The following is a 16,435-nucleotide window of genomic DNA, read 5'->3' on the forward strand; positions in this document are numbered from 1 at the left end:
GTTTTTCCATCATTCTAATGAATCTAATGAACAAAAACATTTTTTTCTGGGTCTTGCTGTTATAGTAACTGTGCTTATTGTGAGATTTGAGTCTCAGGCTCAGGCGATCCAGCAAGACTTTGGTTTCTGAGCAGGTTTATAAAAAGAGACTTAAAATTTTACGGACACAATTCCACAAAGCAACAAAGCGTGAAAAAACATCAAGCTGATGTCAACAGAGTGGATAGTGGTTGTGCACAAGTCATTTCGATTTTTAAGGAAATGATCTGACTTCAGAAAGAGGCAAGATCATCTGAACGACAGTAAAGTACCCATCTTTTCAAACTTGACATCCTCACTTGCCTCTTATTGTCTCTTACCCAACACATCTAAGCTTTCTTGAGCTCTGTACTTTCTCTTAATGCTGCTGAAATGGTGTTTTGTAATAGTCCTGCCCCTCCCATCCTCTTCAACTCAGCACTCTCTCTCCCTCATCCCTCTCTCGAGCTCCCTCCCTCCCTCATCCTGATATTAATGACACAGCTATCTGAGGCAGCAGCAGTTCCTCTGCGCTCTCTTCCTCCTGCATACTGCACTCATACACACGCGCGCGGACACACACTTACAAACAGAGGAGCGTGCTGAAACCAGAAAGATACAGGACACACTTAGACGGAGACAAACACACCCACACAACTTAACTTATTCACACCACAAGTTCACATTCAAGCCATTTACCTTCAGCCTTGATTTGCACAGACTAATTTCATTTTTAAAATTCTTAAAAACATGAGGACAATTTTGCTTTGCGTTTGTGCTGTTCTCCTGCTCACAGCCACCTTGGTGCCACAAACCAGCCGGGCAGCAGACTTTTCCAGTAACTCCTACCAGCGATGGGATGCTCAAGGACCCTACAATCTGGGATCTGAATCTGGTAACCCCACTTCTTGTCCTATGAAACTTAGACCCTCGGGCCACTGTGGGAGCTCTGGGCCAGGAGCAGAGGACGGGGAGGACTGTCCCTATCAGCTAACCCTGCCTCCCCTCACCATTCAGCTGCCCAAGCAGTTCAGGTTGCTGGAGAAGACAATGAAGGAGCTGCAGAGTCTGAAGGAGGCGGTGAACAAGCTGAAAAGTGGGTGCCAGGAGTGCTGTGGGGCGCAAGGCAACGGGGCGCTCGGATATGAGCGAGGGGACCAAGGACAGACACAGGACTCGGTTCAAAGTGATGCTGGAGAAGAAGTCAGACAGGACTTGACGACACACGGTGGATCTAGCCAAGAGGAGAAGGGAGATGGGATGGGTCCTGGAGCTAATGTGGATGGTACTGGACTGGGGCAAGGTTCCATTTATAGAAAAAATCCATCAAATCCAAGCACTGTGCAGGAGATGCAGGTAAGAGGCAAAATTCTGTCACTTTAAAACACTAAAATTGACAAATGTAGTATTTTATTAAGAAATGTACATCTGTTTGTCAATTTAAGCTTGACTGATGATTCTTCTCTTAATCTCAATAAGGCAGCATTCTTTATTAGATTAAGGAATTTCCTAGGGTGTGTAGTCTAAATGACAAACTACACTACAACAATTCCAACTAAACTATACATTTTTTCTGTAAGAGCATGTCATTTTCATCGCTTTTGAATCCTGGGGAAATTGACTACAAATGGGCAGAAAATGTGCTTTATAAACATTCTGGATACGCTATCATCTAAAATTTGTCCAGTCAAATTCACCGAACTGGAATGTCAACAGACCAGATGCTAAAAGGCCTGTGATGTCTGAACTGGCACCAGTCCACCAGGGAAAATTCCTGGTACTGTAAACAGAGTGGGGAATCAGCATTAGACACCGGCCAAATGACGATACATTTCGCCTGCCTGGTAAGCTTGTGGATTCTCACAGTTGAGTTGGCAGCCGGCCAGTCATCGCACAGACACCGTTTCCAATCAAAAATTCAAGTTAGTTGGTGCCTTCAGTAATCCACCTGCTTTTGTAGCTGGCGCCAAAAACAATTTTCTTCACTCCCGCTCTGGCCTTTTCTCAGGTGAAGCTCAATAGGATGTCAGCCAGCCTGCGCAACGCCAGGAGCCAGATCTCGACTCTGCAGAGTCGCTTGGAGGAGCTCCACCTGCTCAACATGGACAACGTGCAGGCTATGGTGGACAGAAGGGTGGAGAACATCACCGGACTGGTGAACAAGCTCAACTCCAACTGCAACACCCAGTGTGCCTTACAGACCAGCCCTCAGTGTAAGCTTGGTATTCCTAAGACTCTATGGTGAATCTTTTGAATTCTCTAATTATTTTTCCCAACAGGATGTAATCTCCAACACCAAAATAGCTCCAGAAGTTTGGGTTGTGGGAAGGGAATTTCCTGGCATTCCTAAGTGAACTAAATTCATGCAATCGCTTGAATTTGTTGGGTCACCTTAACCCTACAAGATTGCTCTTATTTGGAAAATGGGAAGTGAAACCTTTCAAGCTGATGATGACCTTACATAGCTGTTTGTCACAACAGGGCTTTTCTATATGAACAAGAAATGCAGGGGGATCCATATGTGTGAAGAAAAAATTCCATCATTTCCTCTACATATCTTTTAGCTGAGTTGTTTGTTTAGTGTGGAATAGCTTTTAGATTAGATCATACATCAGTGAAGCAATATAAAAGCCAGGGGCAAAATATGAATTCCAATTAGCTCTTACACAACTAATTCAAGTGCTTTGACCCTCCACTACTCTCCATATGTAAAAACTCAAAGGCAATAACAGATTCTTGACATCAGTTGACAATAAAAGCAGTTGCAAATGAGCTGAGCGTGTCACACATCCAACAATGATGTAAAAGCTCACTTGGATGAAAGCACAGCAGAACGGCAGGCCTCTTTACAGTCACAAAAATAATAATCTTCTGATGCCGCATGAGTGGATGTGAAACTATACTGGGGGTTTCATGTGGAAAACAGATGTGAGCTTATGTCTAAGCAGATTAGCTGGGACAGTGGTGTGAAGGGAATCCTGTGTCTTTCTCGTGTGTGGTTGCTTCCACCCTACACTTGCCTATTTCTTCTCCAAACTCTCCCCTATAATACAGGACTTCAAATTCTTTTTCTTTTGCTTCTTTAACTTCTATTTACCATTTTTTTTCTGGTTCACCACACTGTGCCTTGGCCCTTGTTTCGCTTCTTCTGGCAGTCAAGCTGTTACTTTTGCTGCATAACTCTGGCACTCAATACATCTTGCAGATAACACAAAAAGCAATCAAGGCAGCTCTCCTGACATTGCACTAGTCATGGATTGCACGCAGCATCAGCAACACTCATCTCTGTACATCAATTTGTCACATTATCTGTTACGTTTTGCTCAAAAGTAAAGAATTTATTCTTGATGGTCTGAGGTCAGTCCATTGGGAGAAGACAAGAAACAGCTGTTGATACAAAGAGACTTGGGCAATACAGTATCTTCTGATAAAACTGCTGTGTGGCTATATGAAATGCTGTTTCACTTGAGTATTTTTTCTTATTCTGAGACACTAAAATTGATATGACAAAGAATGTTTTACATACAACTCCAATGGGACACTGTGTAAAATGTAAAAAAAAAAAAAAAGAGTGCCATGATTTGCAAATATCATAAACCCATATTTTATTCCCATTGGGACATTGTAAGCCTATCAAATGCTTAAATTAAGAAATTGTTCTATTTTTAAAAATAATCGTGTAATTTTGAATTTGATGCCAGCAACACATCTTTAAAAAGTTGGAATGGGGCAACAAAAGGCTGTCAAAGTAAGTGGTATGAATAAGGAACAGCTGGAAGAGCATTTTGCAATGAATTAGGTTAATTGGTAACAGGTCAGTAAGAGGACTGGGTATAAAAAGAGCATTTTAGAGAGGCTGAATCTCTCAAAAGTAAAGATAGGCAGACAAGTCTGGAGAAAACTGTCTAAACACAATTAAAGAATTTCAGAATAATGTTCCTCAACAAAAAATTGTGCAGACTTTGTATATCCCATCCTCTTCATTTCATAATATCAACAAAAGATTTCAAGAATGTGGAGAAATCTCTGCTCGAAGGACAAGACTGAAAGTCAATATTTGATGCTTATGATCCTTCGGCCCTCAGGCAGTGCTGCATTAAAAACAGGTCTGATTCTGTTACGGACATCACTGCATGGGCTCAACAACACTTCCACAAATCATTGTTCGTAAACACAATTCGCTGTGTTATCTATAAATGCTGGTTCAGGCTCAGTCATTTAAAGAAGAAGTCGTGAACATTTTACACAGTGCCCTAACTTTGTTGGAAAGGGGGTTGTAGGACAACAATCCTAATGTCCAGATCTTTCAAATGAAAAATTACATGCTGCATTAATATACCATTCAGTCTGTTCTGAATAATTATTTATAAAATGCTATGACAAAGATAAACAATTAGACCAAAGGTACACACATGTCAAAATTTTGAGTTGGTATGTCATGCAGGAACATCCAATTACAGTGGTACAGGTAATTAGTCCCAAACATTACTGTTAATGATTTAAGAAATCTAGAATACCACTTTTACAATCAAGCATGACTACCACAATATTTCAGTAACAAAACTGTCTTGACAAAAGTGTTGTAAATGTTCCTTCTAATCCCTTCAGCCAACTTCCATTTTGTTGCCAGAAGCAATTTTTAAATTTAGATTTCAAGCCAAGTGGACAAAAATTCAAGCTCCATTAAATCAATTACAATAAATGAAAATGAACGCTCAGTTCTTTGCTAAGATATGTGATGACTATGCATTTTTTATGATAAGTTTCTGTCCATCTAAACCGAGCTGAAGTATTTAATTTTAGCTCTAAGGAGGAAGAATCATGCTATCACTTTCCATGCATAATACATTTCCTTTCTCATCAAATGGCTGACAGTCTTGATAATACTTGGTTCCCGTTTCTGAAAACCCTGTGAGCAGCTGAAGTCAAACGCCCATTGTTTTTAGCACGTCAATCTGTCAAACTAATCTGGTTTAAATTCTAGTCAAAATGGTTGAAACAGTATACTGTCACAATTACAAAAGTTACTGATTAAAAAAAACATGCTGTTACATTTATTCAACTATTTGGACCTCCTTTATTTGTGGTACTTGTAATATCTACACAGTTTGAAAAAAAAGCAGTACATTTCCACAACCACTAGAGGGCCATGTCTTTTTAATCCACTACAAGGATCCATTTGTTGTTTTTGGGGAAGGTGTTTGCTGAAATGACTGATGCCATTCTCTTGCTAAAACTGTCTCAGACCAATTATCCCCTAATTTGACTCAACAATCCGACAGACAGCCAAGAGTCTTCTTAAACAAGAGTAAGTGACTGATATTAGAGTTATTTAAGGTCAGGCACTGTGCCAGCCGTTTGAGATGGAGATGGCACTTGCCCGTCCAGGGACACCAGCTGCCCGTTTGAATGGATGGGGACAAATAGGGAGGGGTGAAGTGAAGTGGAGAAACTGCAGTTAAGGAAAAAGCGTGAGACGCTAAAGAAATTTACAGGTCAATACTCTGAATGCCAAATGCCGACAGAGTTATTAACGTGACAAGAATACGTTCCAGCCTCGCGATATACTCTGAAACTGTTCTCCATATGGTAAGAAAAACCATCTGCAGCCTTTTTGCACTTTAAGTACCTTTTGAAACGTGGGAGGAAAATTAAGTAGATGGGTATACGGCCAAAGCATGTGGAAATAACACAACAGCATGTTTTATTTCCTTCTCCGCAAATACTATTCATTGTAGACTTCTCATATCTATACCTGAGGTCGTCCCTTTTAATCTACCATCCCACTAAACAGATTTAGCACTGTGACTAAAGTGTATCAACAATTCAAACTCAAACCGCATACTGCCTGCCTAATGTCAGGACAATTTAGACCCAGATGTGCAGAGGCAGCCTTTCTCATTCAGTTTTACGTTGAGTTTTGACAAGACTGTTTCTTTCAGTTCACAAATGCTGACTGATGCAGGCCTTTGGGTCTAAGGAGTATGGTTTGCAGTGCAACACAGAGGAAAGAAACAAGACATATGGGAATAACAGGGCAGGTATAAAAACGTAGGGGAAATGGACTTCAGAGTGAAGGGGTATAAAATGGACCAGTGCTGCAACATTTTTATCCCTAATTCTTACATCCTAAATAAGAAAAGACATAAATGGACACACCAAAATTATTTAAAGAATGAATTTATTGGCAAATGTTACTATGCTGGACATGCTAAAGTGAGGTTTGATTTCTAACAGATTTGTTTCTGGAAATAACTTTTAAAAGCCAGGTTGCTAGCAAAACAAATGGTAAATTATTGTTTTACAGACTTTTCCAGAAAATGAAACAAAAGAGAAGACTTTCACAAGATTTTCTGGTGAATTTTCAACTAACTTTTTATTTCTTTTTCTTCACTTTAGTAGCCTTGGGGGCTGTTTCTATTACAATCTCTTTGTTGGCCAGAGAAATAAGCTAGACCAAAGTAAAAAGATAATTAAATCCATCCAGTAAAATCCTCTTAAAACCACCCCCTTTTCTGTCTGTGGTCCTCCCACCTTGCAGTTATCTTAGCCCCCCGTGACTGTTCAGACTACAATGTGTTGGAGGTGAGGAAGAACGGCGTTTATCGAGTGACCCCTGATCCCCGCAATGGGACATTTGAGGTTCTCTGTGAGATGGAGTCCTACGGAGGAGGCTGGACTGTCATTCAGCAACGTCTCGATGGGTCTGTCAGCTTTAACCGCACCTGGGCCGAGTATAAGAAGGGTTTTGGAAACCTCAGGTATGTTTCTGTATTTAAAGCCTTATACACAGTCATTTACGAACCTAACAGAAGAAAAACCCAAACTAATGGAGGGAACACGTGGCTGAAGACATGAGAAATAAACCAATTTACATCAAGGTTAATTTTACCTGACAGAGATCTGGGCTATAAAGTCGGGTTTTAACAGGGATGAGAGATCTAATAAAAGCTGCAACTGAGATGCATTATACAGTAGGGTTTGTAGGATGCAGCAGTTTATGAAGCTTGACTCCCCTCTTTTATGGAAGTGGAGTCATAAACTGTTGGAGCAATCTTTTAAAAATGGAACACAGGCAAAACATAAAAATTTAAACATCAGAGAGGGAATCTTCTTCTCTTGTAATGTGGACCATGTTCCTTCTGCAGCATTAGAACCAAGAAAAGCAGCTATCATCCACAGCCGCAGGCGAAGGGATGATAATAACTTAATGTGTATTTAATTTAAAGTAAAATGTAGATAAAATGTATTATAATACACTACAAAAAATATAATTTGAAACCTATTTTGAAGCCAAATAAGAGGATTTGCTTTGCTTTTGTCTCAGAGCAAAGAGTAATGATTTTGAAGAGGATAACTTTTTTGCCTGTGTCTGGGTGTGGGTTTTAATGAAACTTTCAGAACGCAATCACTGGATGGATATCTACAGCTAATTAACTTTTGAAGTGAGCCTGATTCAAGATGGCTACCACAGATAAACAACCTTGGCAAACACTAAAGTGTCTACAACTCAGTCAGTTTTACAGCTATTGAGCTAAAATTTGATGTTGTAGTAGCTCAGACTGAGCATAACATAATTTACAAGGTTTGACCAAAACAGCCATAACTCTGCCCCTTCTCAGCATATGATTTTAGTTTTAAATTCCCTTCAAAGAATGCTAGGTGTTTATTTTGTTCAAGCTGTTGACCTTTTGGCACTAAAAACAAAATGAATATTTCTACAGTACTGGTTAGGTTTAGCAAAAGTGCTGCAGTTCCAAGAGTTCAGGCTGATTTGTTTAATCAGTTTAAGACACTGAATTTGAAATGTGATTTTTAAATGTCAAACTATATCAACTTCAGCATGTGGGCACCATTACAGCCAGATTCAACAACCATCATAGAACATCTTCTAACGCTGTGAGAAACCTGCTAATTGTTCAAATAAAAGATTGATAGATTTTTGGAAAACATCACAAAATGAGGGACATATTCAAGTACAGTTTATTTACATTAGTGGATCAGCTTTTATGGAAATTAATGCTACTAAACAATGTCATCCCTCAAATCATGACTCGAAAGCGCCCAGTCTGCTATTAGGGGCCATAACAATAACGATATACACCTGTTCTCTCTATCACAGATTGTTCACCACCTGTTTTCACTAACACTGGCTGATTATCGCACATAAAACTAAGTAAAGACTCTGACCACAGCAGATTTGATTCCTTTTCACGAGTTGCAAACTTGTACACTTTAATCTATTATTTAAGACAGGAGACCGGTGCTGTTTAGAAAGAATAGTCAGTGAAGGATACACTGATCAATATCTTCACTTCTGTTCTTTTTGGGAGTTTTTTGTGTGTGTTTTTTTTCTCTTGTGAGAATAACCATGGTAACTTTTTGATAAGCATGCCTGCAGCTCTCGCATTGCTTCCCACTAAAAAAATAATAACCTCTCTCATCCATTTTTCACTGTCACACTTCGCTTGTGTCTCCTCTACATCCTCCCAGGTGTGGGAATAAGTTAATTTTGTTTGAATAAATGTATCTATTTTCCAACCAACTGTGCTGGTATATGAGCTTATTTATATTGTATGCCTTATTCTTAGTTTTCTTCTGTCTTTGCAGAGGCGAATTCTGGCTGGGCAATGACTACATTCACTTGCTGACAAAAGCCAAAGACATGATTCTGCGGATAGAGCTGGAGGATTTTGAGGGTGTTCGGGAATATGCAAAGTATGACCAGATCTATGTGGCTAACGAGTACCTGCGCTACCGGCTTTCGATCAGTGGATACAGGTATAGTATTTGCATGCTGCAAACACAAGTCGAATTCAATCACAGCGTCTGTTTAATCAATGTATCGTTCCAGTGGGACGGCTGGAAATGCCATGAGTTTCAACAAGCACTTCAACCACGACCAGAAGTTCTTCTCCACGCCCGACCGTGACAACGACATGTACCCGTCTGGAAACTGCGGTGCCTACTACAGCTCCGGCTGGTGGTTCGATGCCTGCATGTCGGCCAACCTCAACGGGAAGTACTACCACAAGAGGTACAAGGGCGTCAGGAACGGGATCTTCTGGGGAACGTGGCACAACATGTCGACAGAGTACTACCCCACCAACTACAGGCAGGCCTTTAAAACGGTCAAGATGATGATACGGCCCAAAAACTATGCTCCTTAAGAAGGGCCAATAAACATTTGAGGAATAGAATCACACACTTAGGAAGGAAGAAAACAAACGGATCATACATTTCCCTGTATTTATTCATTTGCACACATTGACACATGCATCCCTGTAAAACCAAAATTCTGAAAAAGTTGGGATTTTATGTAAAATGTGAATAAAAACAGGAGGAAATGATTTCAAAGCCCATGAACCTACATTTTATTCACAATGAAACATAGAAAGCACATCAGTTGTTGAAACTAAGAAATTATTTACAATTTTTATGAAAAAAAAAAAAAAGTTATGTAACTGAATTGTATGGCAGCAACATATCTCAAAGTGAGAACAGGACTATATTTAACACTGTGAACCGTGCTTTTTTTTAAACAACAGTTTAGAAATGTTTAAGAACTGAGGAGAGCAGTTGTTGGAGTTTTTGGAGGGGGATAGCTGTTCAACAGTCCTGGAATTTTTACTGGATGAGCATATGTTGTTCTAAAACCTGTACAAACACTTCTGCATTGATGGTGCCTTGCCTTTCAAATGTGTAAGCTGCCCATGCCAGTGGCACTAATGCACCATCAGAGAAGCGGGCTTTTGAACTGAGTACTTATAACAGGTCAGGTGACCTGTCTCCATAGTGTCCAAAAATCATTTCAGTTTTTGATTCGTCTGATCATAGAACAGTTTTCCACTTTGCCTCAGTCCATTTGATAGGAGCTTTGGTCCAGAGAAGACAGCAGTGTTTGTGGAGCTTTAGCCTGCATTTGTGGATAGCAAGGAGAACTGTGTTTACAGACACTGATCTGTGGAAGTATTCCTGAGCCCATGCAGTGATGTCCAGAACAGAATCAGACCTGTTTTTAACACTGTGGCCCCTGAGCTCCTCCCAAAGATCACTGGAATCAAATATGGACTTTCAGCCTTGTCCTCCAAGCTCTAAGATTTGTCCAGAATTCTTCAAAATGAAATTATGAGCTATCAACAATGGGATATTCAAAGTCTTGAGGAACAGAATTCTAAAATTGTTCCACTGTTTTGACATACAGTTTTTCAGAAGCTGGTGAACCTCTGCCCATCTTTACATCTTAGAGATTCAGCCTCTCTAAAATGCTTACTGACCTATTGCCAAATAACGTAATTAGGTGCAAAATGCTAATCAAGGCTTTTTACTCATTCCACTTCATGTTACAGCCTTTTGTTGCTCCTGTTCCAACTTGGTCAAAATGTGTTCCTGCCATAAGATTCAAAATTACCTTACTATTTTTAAATGGTACAATTTCTTTGTTTCAACATTTGATATGTTTATTAGGTTTTATTGCGAATAAAATACAGATTTATGAGATTTGCAGGTCATTGCTGTTTGTTTATTTACATTTTAAGCAACATCTCAGCCTTTTAGGAATTGGTGTTGTACACCAAAAAAAGACTTTAGCCCTATAGATAGTTTGAATGCAGTACTAACAAAATAATAGTGAAATATGTTATTACATTTTGCACTGTAGTGAGCGTGGCCTTTAAAATGATGGATTAATATGATGCAGATAATAAGAGAGAAGGAATGATCTGCAAACTAACACACATGTGGCATAAAAGGCCAGCCTCCTACAGGGGCCATGATATTACACGGAAGCTGACCGTGAATAATTTTTCACTGGTCTCTGACATTTCTCCACTTTTTTTTTTGTCCCGCTGCCTCCTGCTATAAACCCCCGCTGAGACGCAGTGCAGCACATACCAGTAGTAAAAACTAATGAGCTATCATTTTTCTCAGCTGCAAATGATTTTATAATTAACAGCAAGCGCTCAAGTGAGGTAAGCTGATGATACAGTTTTGCGGGGGGGTCAAACGGTTTCATAAATCTTTTAGAGACGCTGTTCAGAAGTGAAGACTTTGGTGTCACTTGTTTAATTACACCGGGACATATCGATAATACATCATTATCCCGAACATTTCAAAACATCCCAGGAAAAACCATGATAGACTCCTCTAGAGTGCTACACACATTTAGCGCCGTTTGCATAACTGATGCTCTGCTAAATTGTTCCTGACAGCAGCCATCGAGCAAAACATTAAACACTTCCAATTGTTTTTCCATCCTTGCATTTGGAAAGGCGGCCCACCTCTTTATGCCGCACATCAAGTTTGTAAAATTCTCTTTAACTCACCATGTGTACAATATCGCCATCTAATGTTAGGAAACTGTACAGCACCATGTATTCCATTTTATACACACTGAATGAGGTAAAGATGGACAAAAGAAATGTTTTACTTAAAGGATGTGTACAGTATTTATTTAACTTTGTGAGGTATCAGAGCTTTTATATAATATGTTTCTGTAGATCATGCAGTGCAAAGTCTATTGATTGTTGACAGTCAGGCATTTGTAAATGATGCATAATTGTGACCAGTCTTTGTTAAAACAAATGTATTTGGAAATGTGTGTGTGTGCGTGTACCATACTGATCTTTCTAATCATGTTAACCTGCCATGACCAAATAAACCTGCATATTTTTTTATAATAAAAACTGAATAAAGTTCCAATTTTATCACTGTGTGCACTGCAGTATTTATTGTGAATAAGCTTCTTATGCTTTGGGACCAAAGCACGTGAACATAAACAAGTTTAGCATGAGATTTTATGAGCAGATTTTTGTCCAACTTTAGAGTGTCTGCAGAACAGCATCCAGGTTTTTGGGATGCCAAATAAAAAGAGCCACCAAACTAAAAACTTAGATTATATTGCCCTTTCAGGAGATAAAGGGGAGACTGTGAGACTTTGGATTTGATATCTGTTCACTATTTCTGGTGATAAAATTATTAAAAACTGTACCATGCTCTCCTAATGAATGATTTAGGCTCTAAGTAATCATTTTTCTTAAACATTAAAAGCCTTATGTCATAAACCAGCTTAGTGTCATTTCCAAACATCTGAAAATGAAATGCTGAAGGATATTTTCTTAAAGTCACTGCAGATAAATGCTATCATCACAAGACTAAATAATCTTTGAAAAGCATGACAAATATTCTATGTTTTAAAGGATTTGGGTTAAAGTTACTCATTGCAATGTCATGAAGATGGGTCAAAAAACAAAACAAAGTAAGAAACAAAATTTGCACAACTTGTTTCTCACATTAGGGGGTAATGTGTCCTTAAATTAAAAATCTGCCAGCCAACCACCACGTGCATTTGTTTACCCACGAAAACAGCAAAAGGGACTGAAAATACGAGAAACAATGACTACATCCGTGAAACTGTATGAGATCGAAGAGTCTGACAACTTTGATGTATTGGTGTGTATTTACGCTCACGTTTTAAGTAAAGTTTGCAGATAAAAGTGCTTTATTTACTTTAAGTGCTGACCTGCATTTCAGAATTGTATACCAATATATCTGGAAAACTAATCTCTTTCAAACTGGTATAGTTCAGGATACCCCTTATTATGTTTAATTTCATAGTTTGCAATGAGTACCTTTAATGTTGTTGCCAACTCTAAAACTTGTGACACATTAATGTCAGAGTTTTACCTCTTCTAAGATTTGGAAGGCAGGACAAGCAGAGACTTCAGGATCTGTCGGCGGCTGATCTTCGAGAACCGAAGCATCTGGTGCAATATCCTCCTCTTGTTCTTCAGACTCAGCTTCTTCTGTGCTGGGAGGCCTGGAGTCCTGCTGTTCCTCGGAGTCACTCACTAATGAAAAACACGCAAATACATTAAATCAACAAACCTATTTTATTGGTTTTAGGAGTGAAACAAATTAAAAAAACTGCAAAAATGTGTGGGATGTGCTATATGCTGTAATTCCCACCTTTTTAGTCAGGAGGAGTCCAACTTACTCTTAGAGTCAGTGTATCCATGTGTTTAACTTTGAGAAAACCATAGTAATTAGCATACTTACTATGAAAAAGAAAGAACATTTCATAGTAATAACAAGAGAGGAGAAATTACAGTATGGATGCGAAATGGTGCTTTTATTTTGAAGCATTTTGGAGCAATCCTTTTTGTAAAATATACAAGAACCTATGGTTAATATTGTTTTCCACAATTAAATGCTCAAAAAACGGACAGTAAGTTAACGAAACAGTCTGCAAAGAACAATTTGCATTTTTTTTTTTGTTTGTTTAAACTAGAAAAAACTTTTCGCCCAAGTAAAAAACAAAATATCCCTTAGTTTTTGTTTTATTTTGTTTTGTTATCTAATAGTACGTTTTATAAAACCTTTTTAAGACTACGTGTTTACTAGCCTACGTCGTCAAACTAAAACGACTGAGCTACAATTTTAAACTCGCGTTTTTCGCTAAAACACGGAGACAAACAGGAATATAAAAACGTCTTACTATTAACTTTTCACTCGTCTTCTTGTTTTGTCCTGAAATTCTCACTTTTTTGGTCCGACAAAACTATTCTAACATAACCTTTAAAACTTTATCAGTTTAGCCCTAGCAAATCTTTCTTTTTTTTTTATTTCCGGACGAACAGCGTGTTGTGGTTACCATGACAACGACGTCGTTACGTCCCCCTGTTGGAGAAGTTTCTTAAAAAAAAACCACTCTTATAAGTGCGTAAAACTGTTTTAAATTGCTTACGTCTAAATAGTAGAAAACTGAGCATTGAATAAAGCCCCCTTTTATGTTTGAAAATGTAAATGTTAATGTGAAATAGTAAATAACTCTTATTATCCTAAGAAACACACTGGCAGGAAATAGCTGATGTAATTAGTTTTTTTAAGCATAAAACAGACCTTATGCAATCAACAAATTACAAAGATGTTTATAAACCTTGAAAATTGCAAATAAAGTAAAAAAGGAAATAATTGGGAAATTAGCTTTGTTTTGCTATGTTTATTGAGAAAACATGCGCGAAACAGATGCCCCTGATTGTGAGAACTGGCAAACGCAAACAGAAAACAAGCACAAAAATGAGAGCTCTTTTTTTTTTTTTTTTTTTTTTTTTTTTACAAAAATGATTAAAGTATTACAGCATGATCCCTCTTTATGTTTATCTTTTGCACTTTAAAACTTATGTCATCTAAAGATGGAAAAGTTTCAAAAATGCAGAACCTTTGATTACACTTACCTTGATTGTCCACTAGGTGGGAGCAAATAGTAAAGTGCAGTCTGAGGCCTCATCACCAACATGTGGCGTGAATTGGCCACACTTAAAACCGGATGAAGGAAAACACCAGCTGACCGAGCTCCAAAAGGCATAAATCATTGTGATTCAACTAACTTCGAGTTATAGGTGAGATGATGATGATGCAACACTGCTCTTCTCCTTTTACTTTTCCCACAATGCACTGTGAGAGCTGGCATGGGCCATTGTTCACTCTGTACAACAGCTGCAGGGGTGTGTTATATCAACAGTAGCCTTATGCATTTTTATACAAAGATAAAGACTAAACTTCTGGATGTTCCACTAAAATGAAAACAGAACTCCATTTAAAGGCCTAGTATTCCTTCAGAGAATGCATATTACCCGCTGGATTGTTACAGTAATGCTTTAAGGTTAGGTCTTGTAAGGTAACTGAAGTTTTCCAGAAATGTTGTGGCAAAAAATCCACAATAACAGATCATCCTAGTCATTTGACATGTTGTCCATGGGTTGGATTCAGGATTTACAAGCCTGTGGGAGACACGGCTGGCTTTTATTTGCCAGTATAAGTGAGAAGGGGAGGAAATAAGAGGGCAACCCCACCTCCCACACACCCTAAAAGCAAACTTTTTTTAAACAGCTTTGCCAAACTAAACTTTTTAATTGCATGGCTCTGTTTTTTACCAGCCCTTGTTAGGTTTTGTACAAATCACCTGGTGCTTGGGAGCAAATGTTTTTGGAGGAAGCCATGGAGTCTAAATTAACCTTGAAAAGCACCCAGTGGAGTCAGTGTGGGAACCTGGCATGCTTCTCTAGACTTTGTGATGCAAATGAGCACTTTTGGGCAAATTAATCATGACCCAGAATTAAGTTATTTTGAGGTGAAAACGTCTAGACGGAAAAAGTATGCCTGGGAATGAGAATTGTGAGTAAAATAAAGACATTTTTTTAGAAGGAGGGCGTCATTGTCGTGCGTTAAAACAAGCACCTCCGTTTGCCATTGCCATTTTCCAGATTTCACCTTTGTTTTCTAAAAGTATCTGAAACTGTCTGCTGACTAAACGTGCAATAAAAGTCTTTTCCACCAAGACTTCCCATCAGCTCAGCCATAATTGCTGGCTGGTGATTCATGGCTTTTATTTCACAGTGCAGATTAAACTGCTGAGAACTTTAACAGTCTTCTGCAGATGTTCGTGATGCATGTTGAGTCACTTAGCAGGGGTGAGACCTGGCATCAGCATGCAATGTTTTATGGGTCACTTTTCAGCTTTCCTGAGATCTTTGCTGCAAGCTCTGTAAAAACAGGTGAGGAGTGACAACAATCAACGCTGAGCGCTTAATGACTCTGCTGAAATTTGCTGAAGCTAAATCTGAGTAAGTCAAAAGTTGCAAATCTCTAGCCAAAGGTAACAAATTGCTGGCTAAAACTAAAAGTAGCAAAAGATTAGTTAGAAGCTGAAAGTAACAAAACACAAGCTAAATGCAGCAAAATGTTTAGTAGAAGTCAAATATAGCAAAAGACTAGATAAAAGGCAGCTTGAAGCTAAAAGTATCAAAAGGCTAGCTAAGAGCTAAAAAGCAAAAGGCTGGATTAAAGCTCTTAGTATTGAAAGGCCAGCTAAAAGTAACAAAACTCTAACTAAAAGTGGCTAAAGGTTAGGTCAAAGCTAAAGTAGCAGAATGTAGTTAAAAGTAAAAGTATCATAAAAAGACAAAAATAAAGCAGGCATGCTGAAGCAGATCTCAAAGAGAACAGTGTTTTCAAAGGAACTGAAGAGATCTCAGTGCACTTGTCAGAACCAGGTTAGTTTAATGTAATATTCCCTCATTTATAATCTGGTGTCAGATTTGTTCTTCTCCTTCGAATTCAAGAGTAAGTTATAAACAGATGCCTTAAATCCTAAATCTAAAGCTTAAAAGTAGCAAAGCTTAAAAGTAGCTTTCGAGCCAAATCACTGGTGTTTCTGTAAAAGGATTTCTTAGTTTGTAACGGAACAAATGTTGACCTACCTTGGGTCAAATTGCATGAGAAGTGAATTACTGTGATTTGTTTTATAAATGAGGTGGAACCATAAAAATAATTCTAACTTCATATTGTTCTTATTGTGAGTCTTAAACACCCTTAAATTTGAGCATAGAGAACCAAAACCAAAAATAATAGCCAAGAA

The 16,435-nt window shown here is 38.5% G+C and overlaps 2 protein-coding genes across 2 annotated transcripts in view; one reads left to right on the forward strand and one right to left on the reverse strand.

Annotated features, from left to right (window-relative positions):
* Nucleotides 1-12,852, reverse strand: part of ccdc146 (coiled-coil domain containing 146) — a 50,729-nt gene extending 37,877 nt beyond the window's left edge. The window contains exon 1 of the mRNA XM_025005675.2: nt 12,703-12,852. The gene's annotated coding sequence lies outside the window, so the exon portion shown is untranslated. The remainder of the gene's footprint in view (nt 1-12,702) is intronic.
* On the forward strand, nt 532-11,723 carry fgl2a (fibrinogen-like 2a). Its single transcript, XM_017414908.3, has 5 exons — nt 532-1,374; nt 2,027-2,231; nt 6,560-6,779; nt 8,629-8,799; nt 8,873-11,723. The coding sequence occupies exons 1-5, from the start codon at nt 769-771 to the stop codon at nt 9,186-9,188; spliced, it is 1,518 nt and encodes a 505-aa protein (XP_017270397.1). The 5' UTR covers nt 532-768; the 3' UTR covers nt 9,189-11,723.
* Nucleotides 12,853-16,435: the final 3,583 nt, after the last annotated feature.

This window comes from Kryptolebias marmoratus, linkage group LG18 (genome assembly GCF_001649575.2).
Source record: "Kryptolebias marmoratus isolate JLee-2015 linkage group LG18, ASM164957v2, whole genome shotgun sequence".
NCBI classification, from domain to species: Eukaryota; Metazoa; Chordata; class Actinopteri; order Cyprinodontiformes; family Rivulidae; genus Kryptolebias; species Kryptolebias marmoratus.

Bases quoted from the DNA above. Each gene is read 5' to 3' on its own strand.
- fgl2a (XM_017414908.3), top strand. From the start codon at position 769: ATGAGGACAATTTTGCTTTGCGTTTGTGCTGTTCTCCTGCTCACAGCC. The intron at 1,375-2,026 runs GTAAGAGGCAAA...GCCTTTTCTCAG, and splicing joins GCACTGTGCAGGAGATGCAG to GTGAAGCTCAATAGGATGTC. The intron at 2,232-6,559 runs GTAAGCTTGGTA...CCCACCTTGCAG, and splicing joins CTTACAGACCAGCCCTCAGT to TTATCTTAGCCCCCCGTGAC.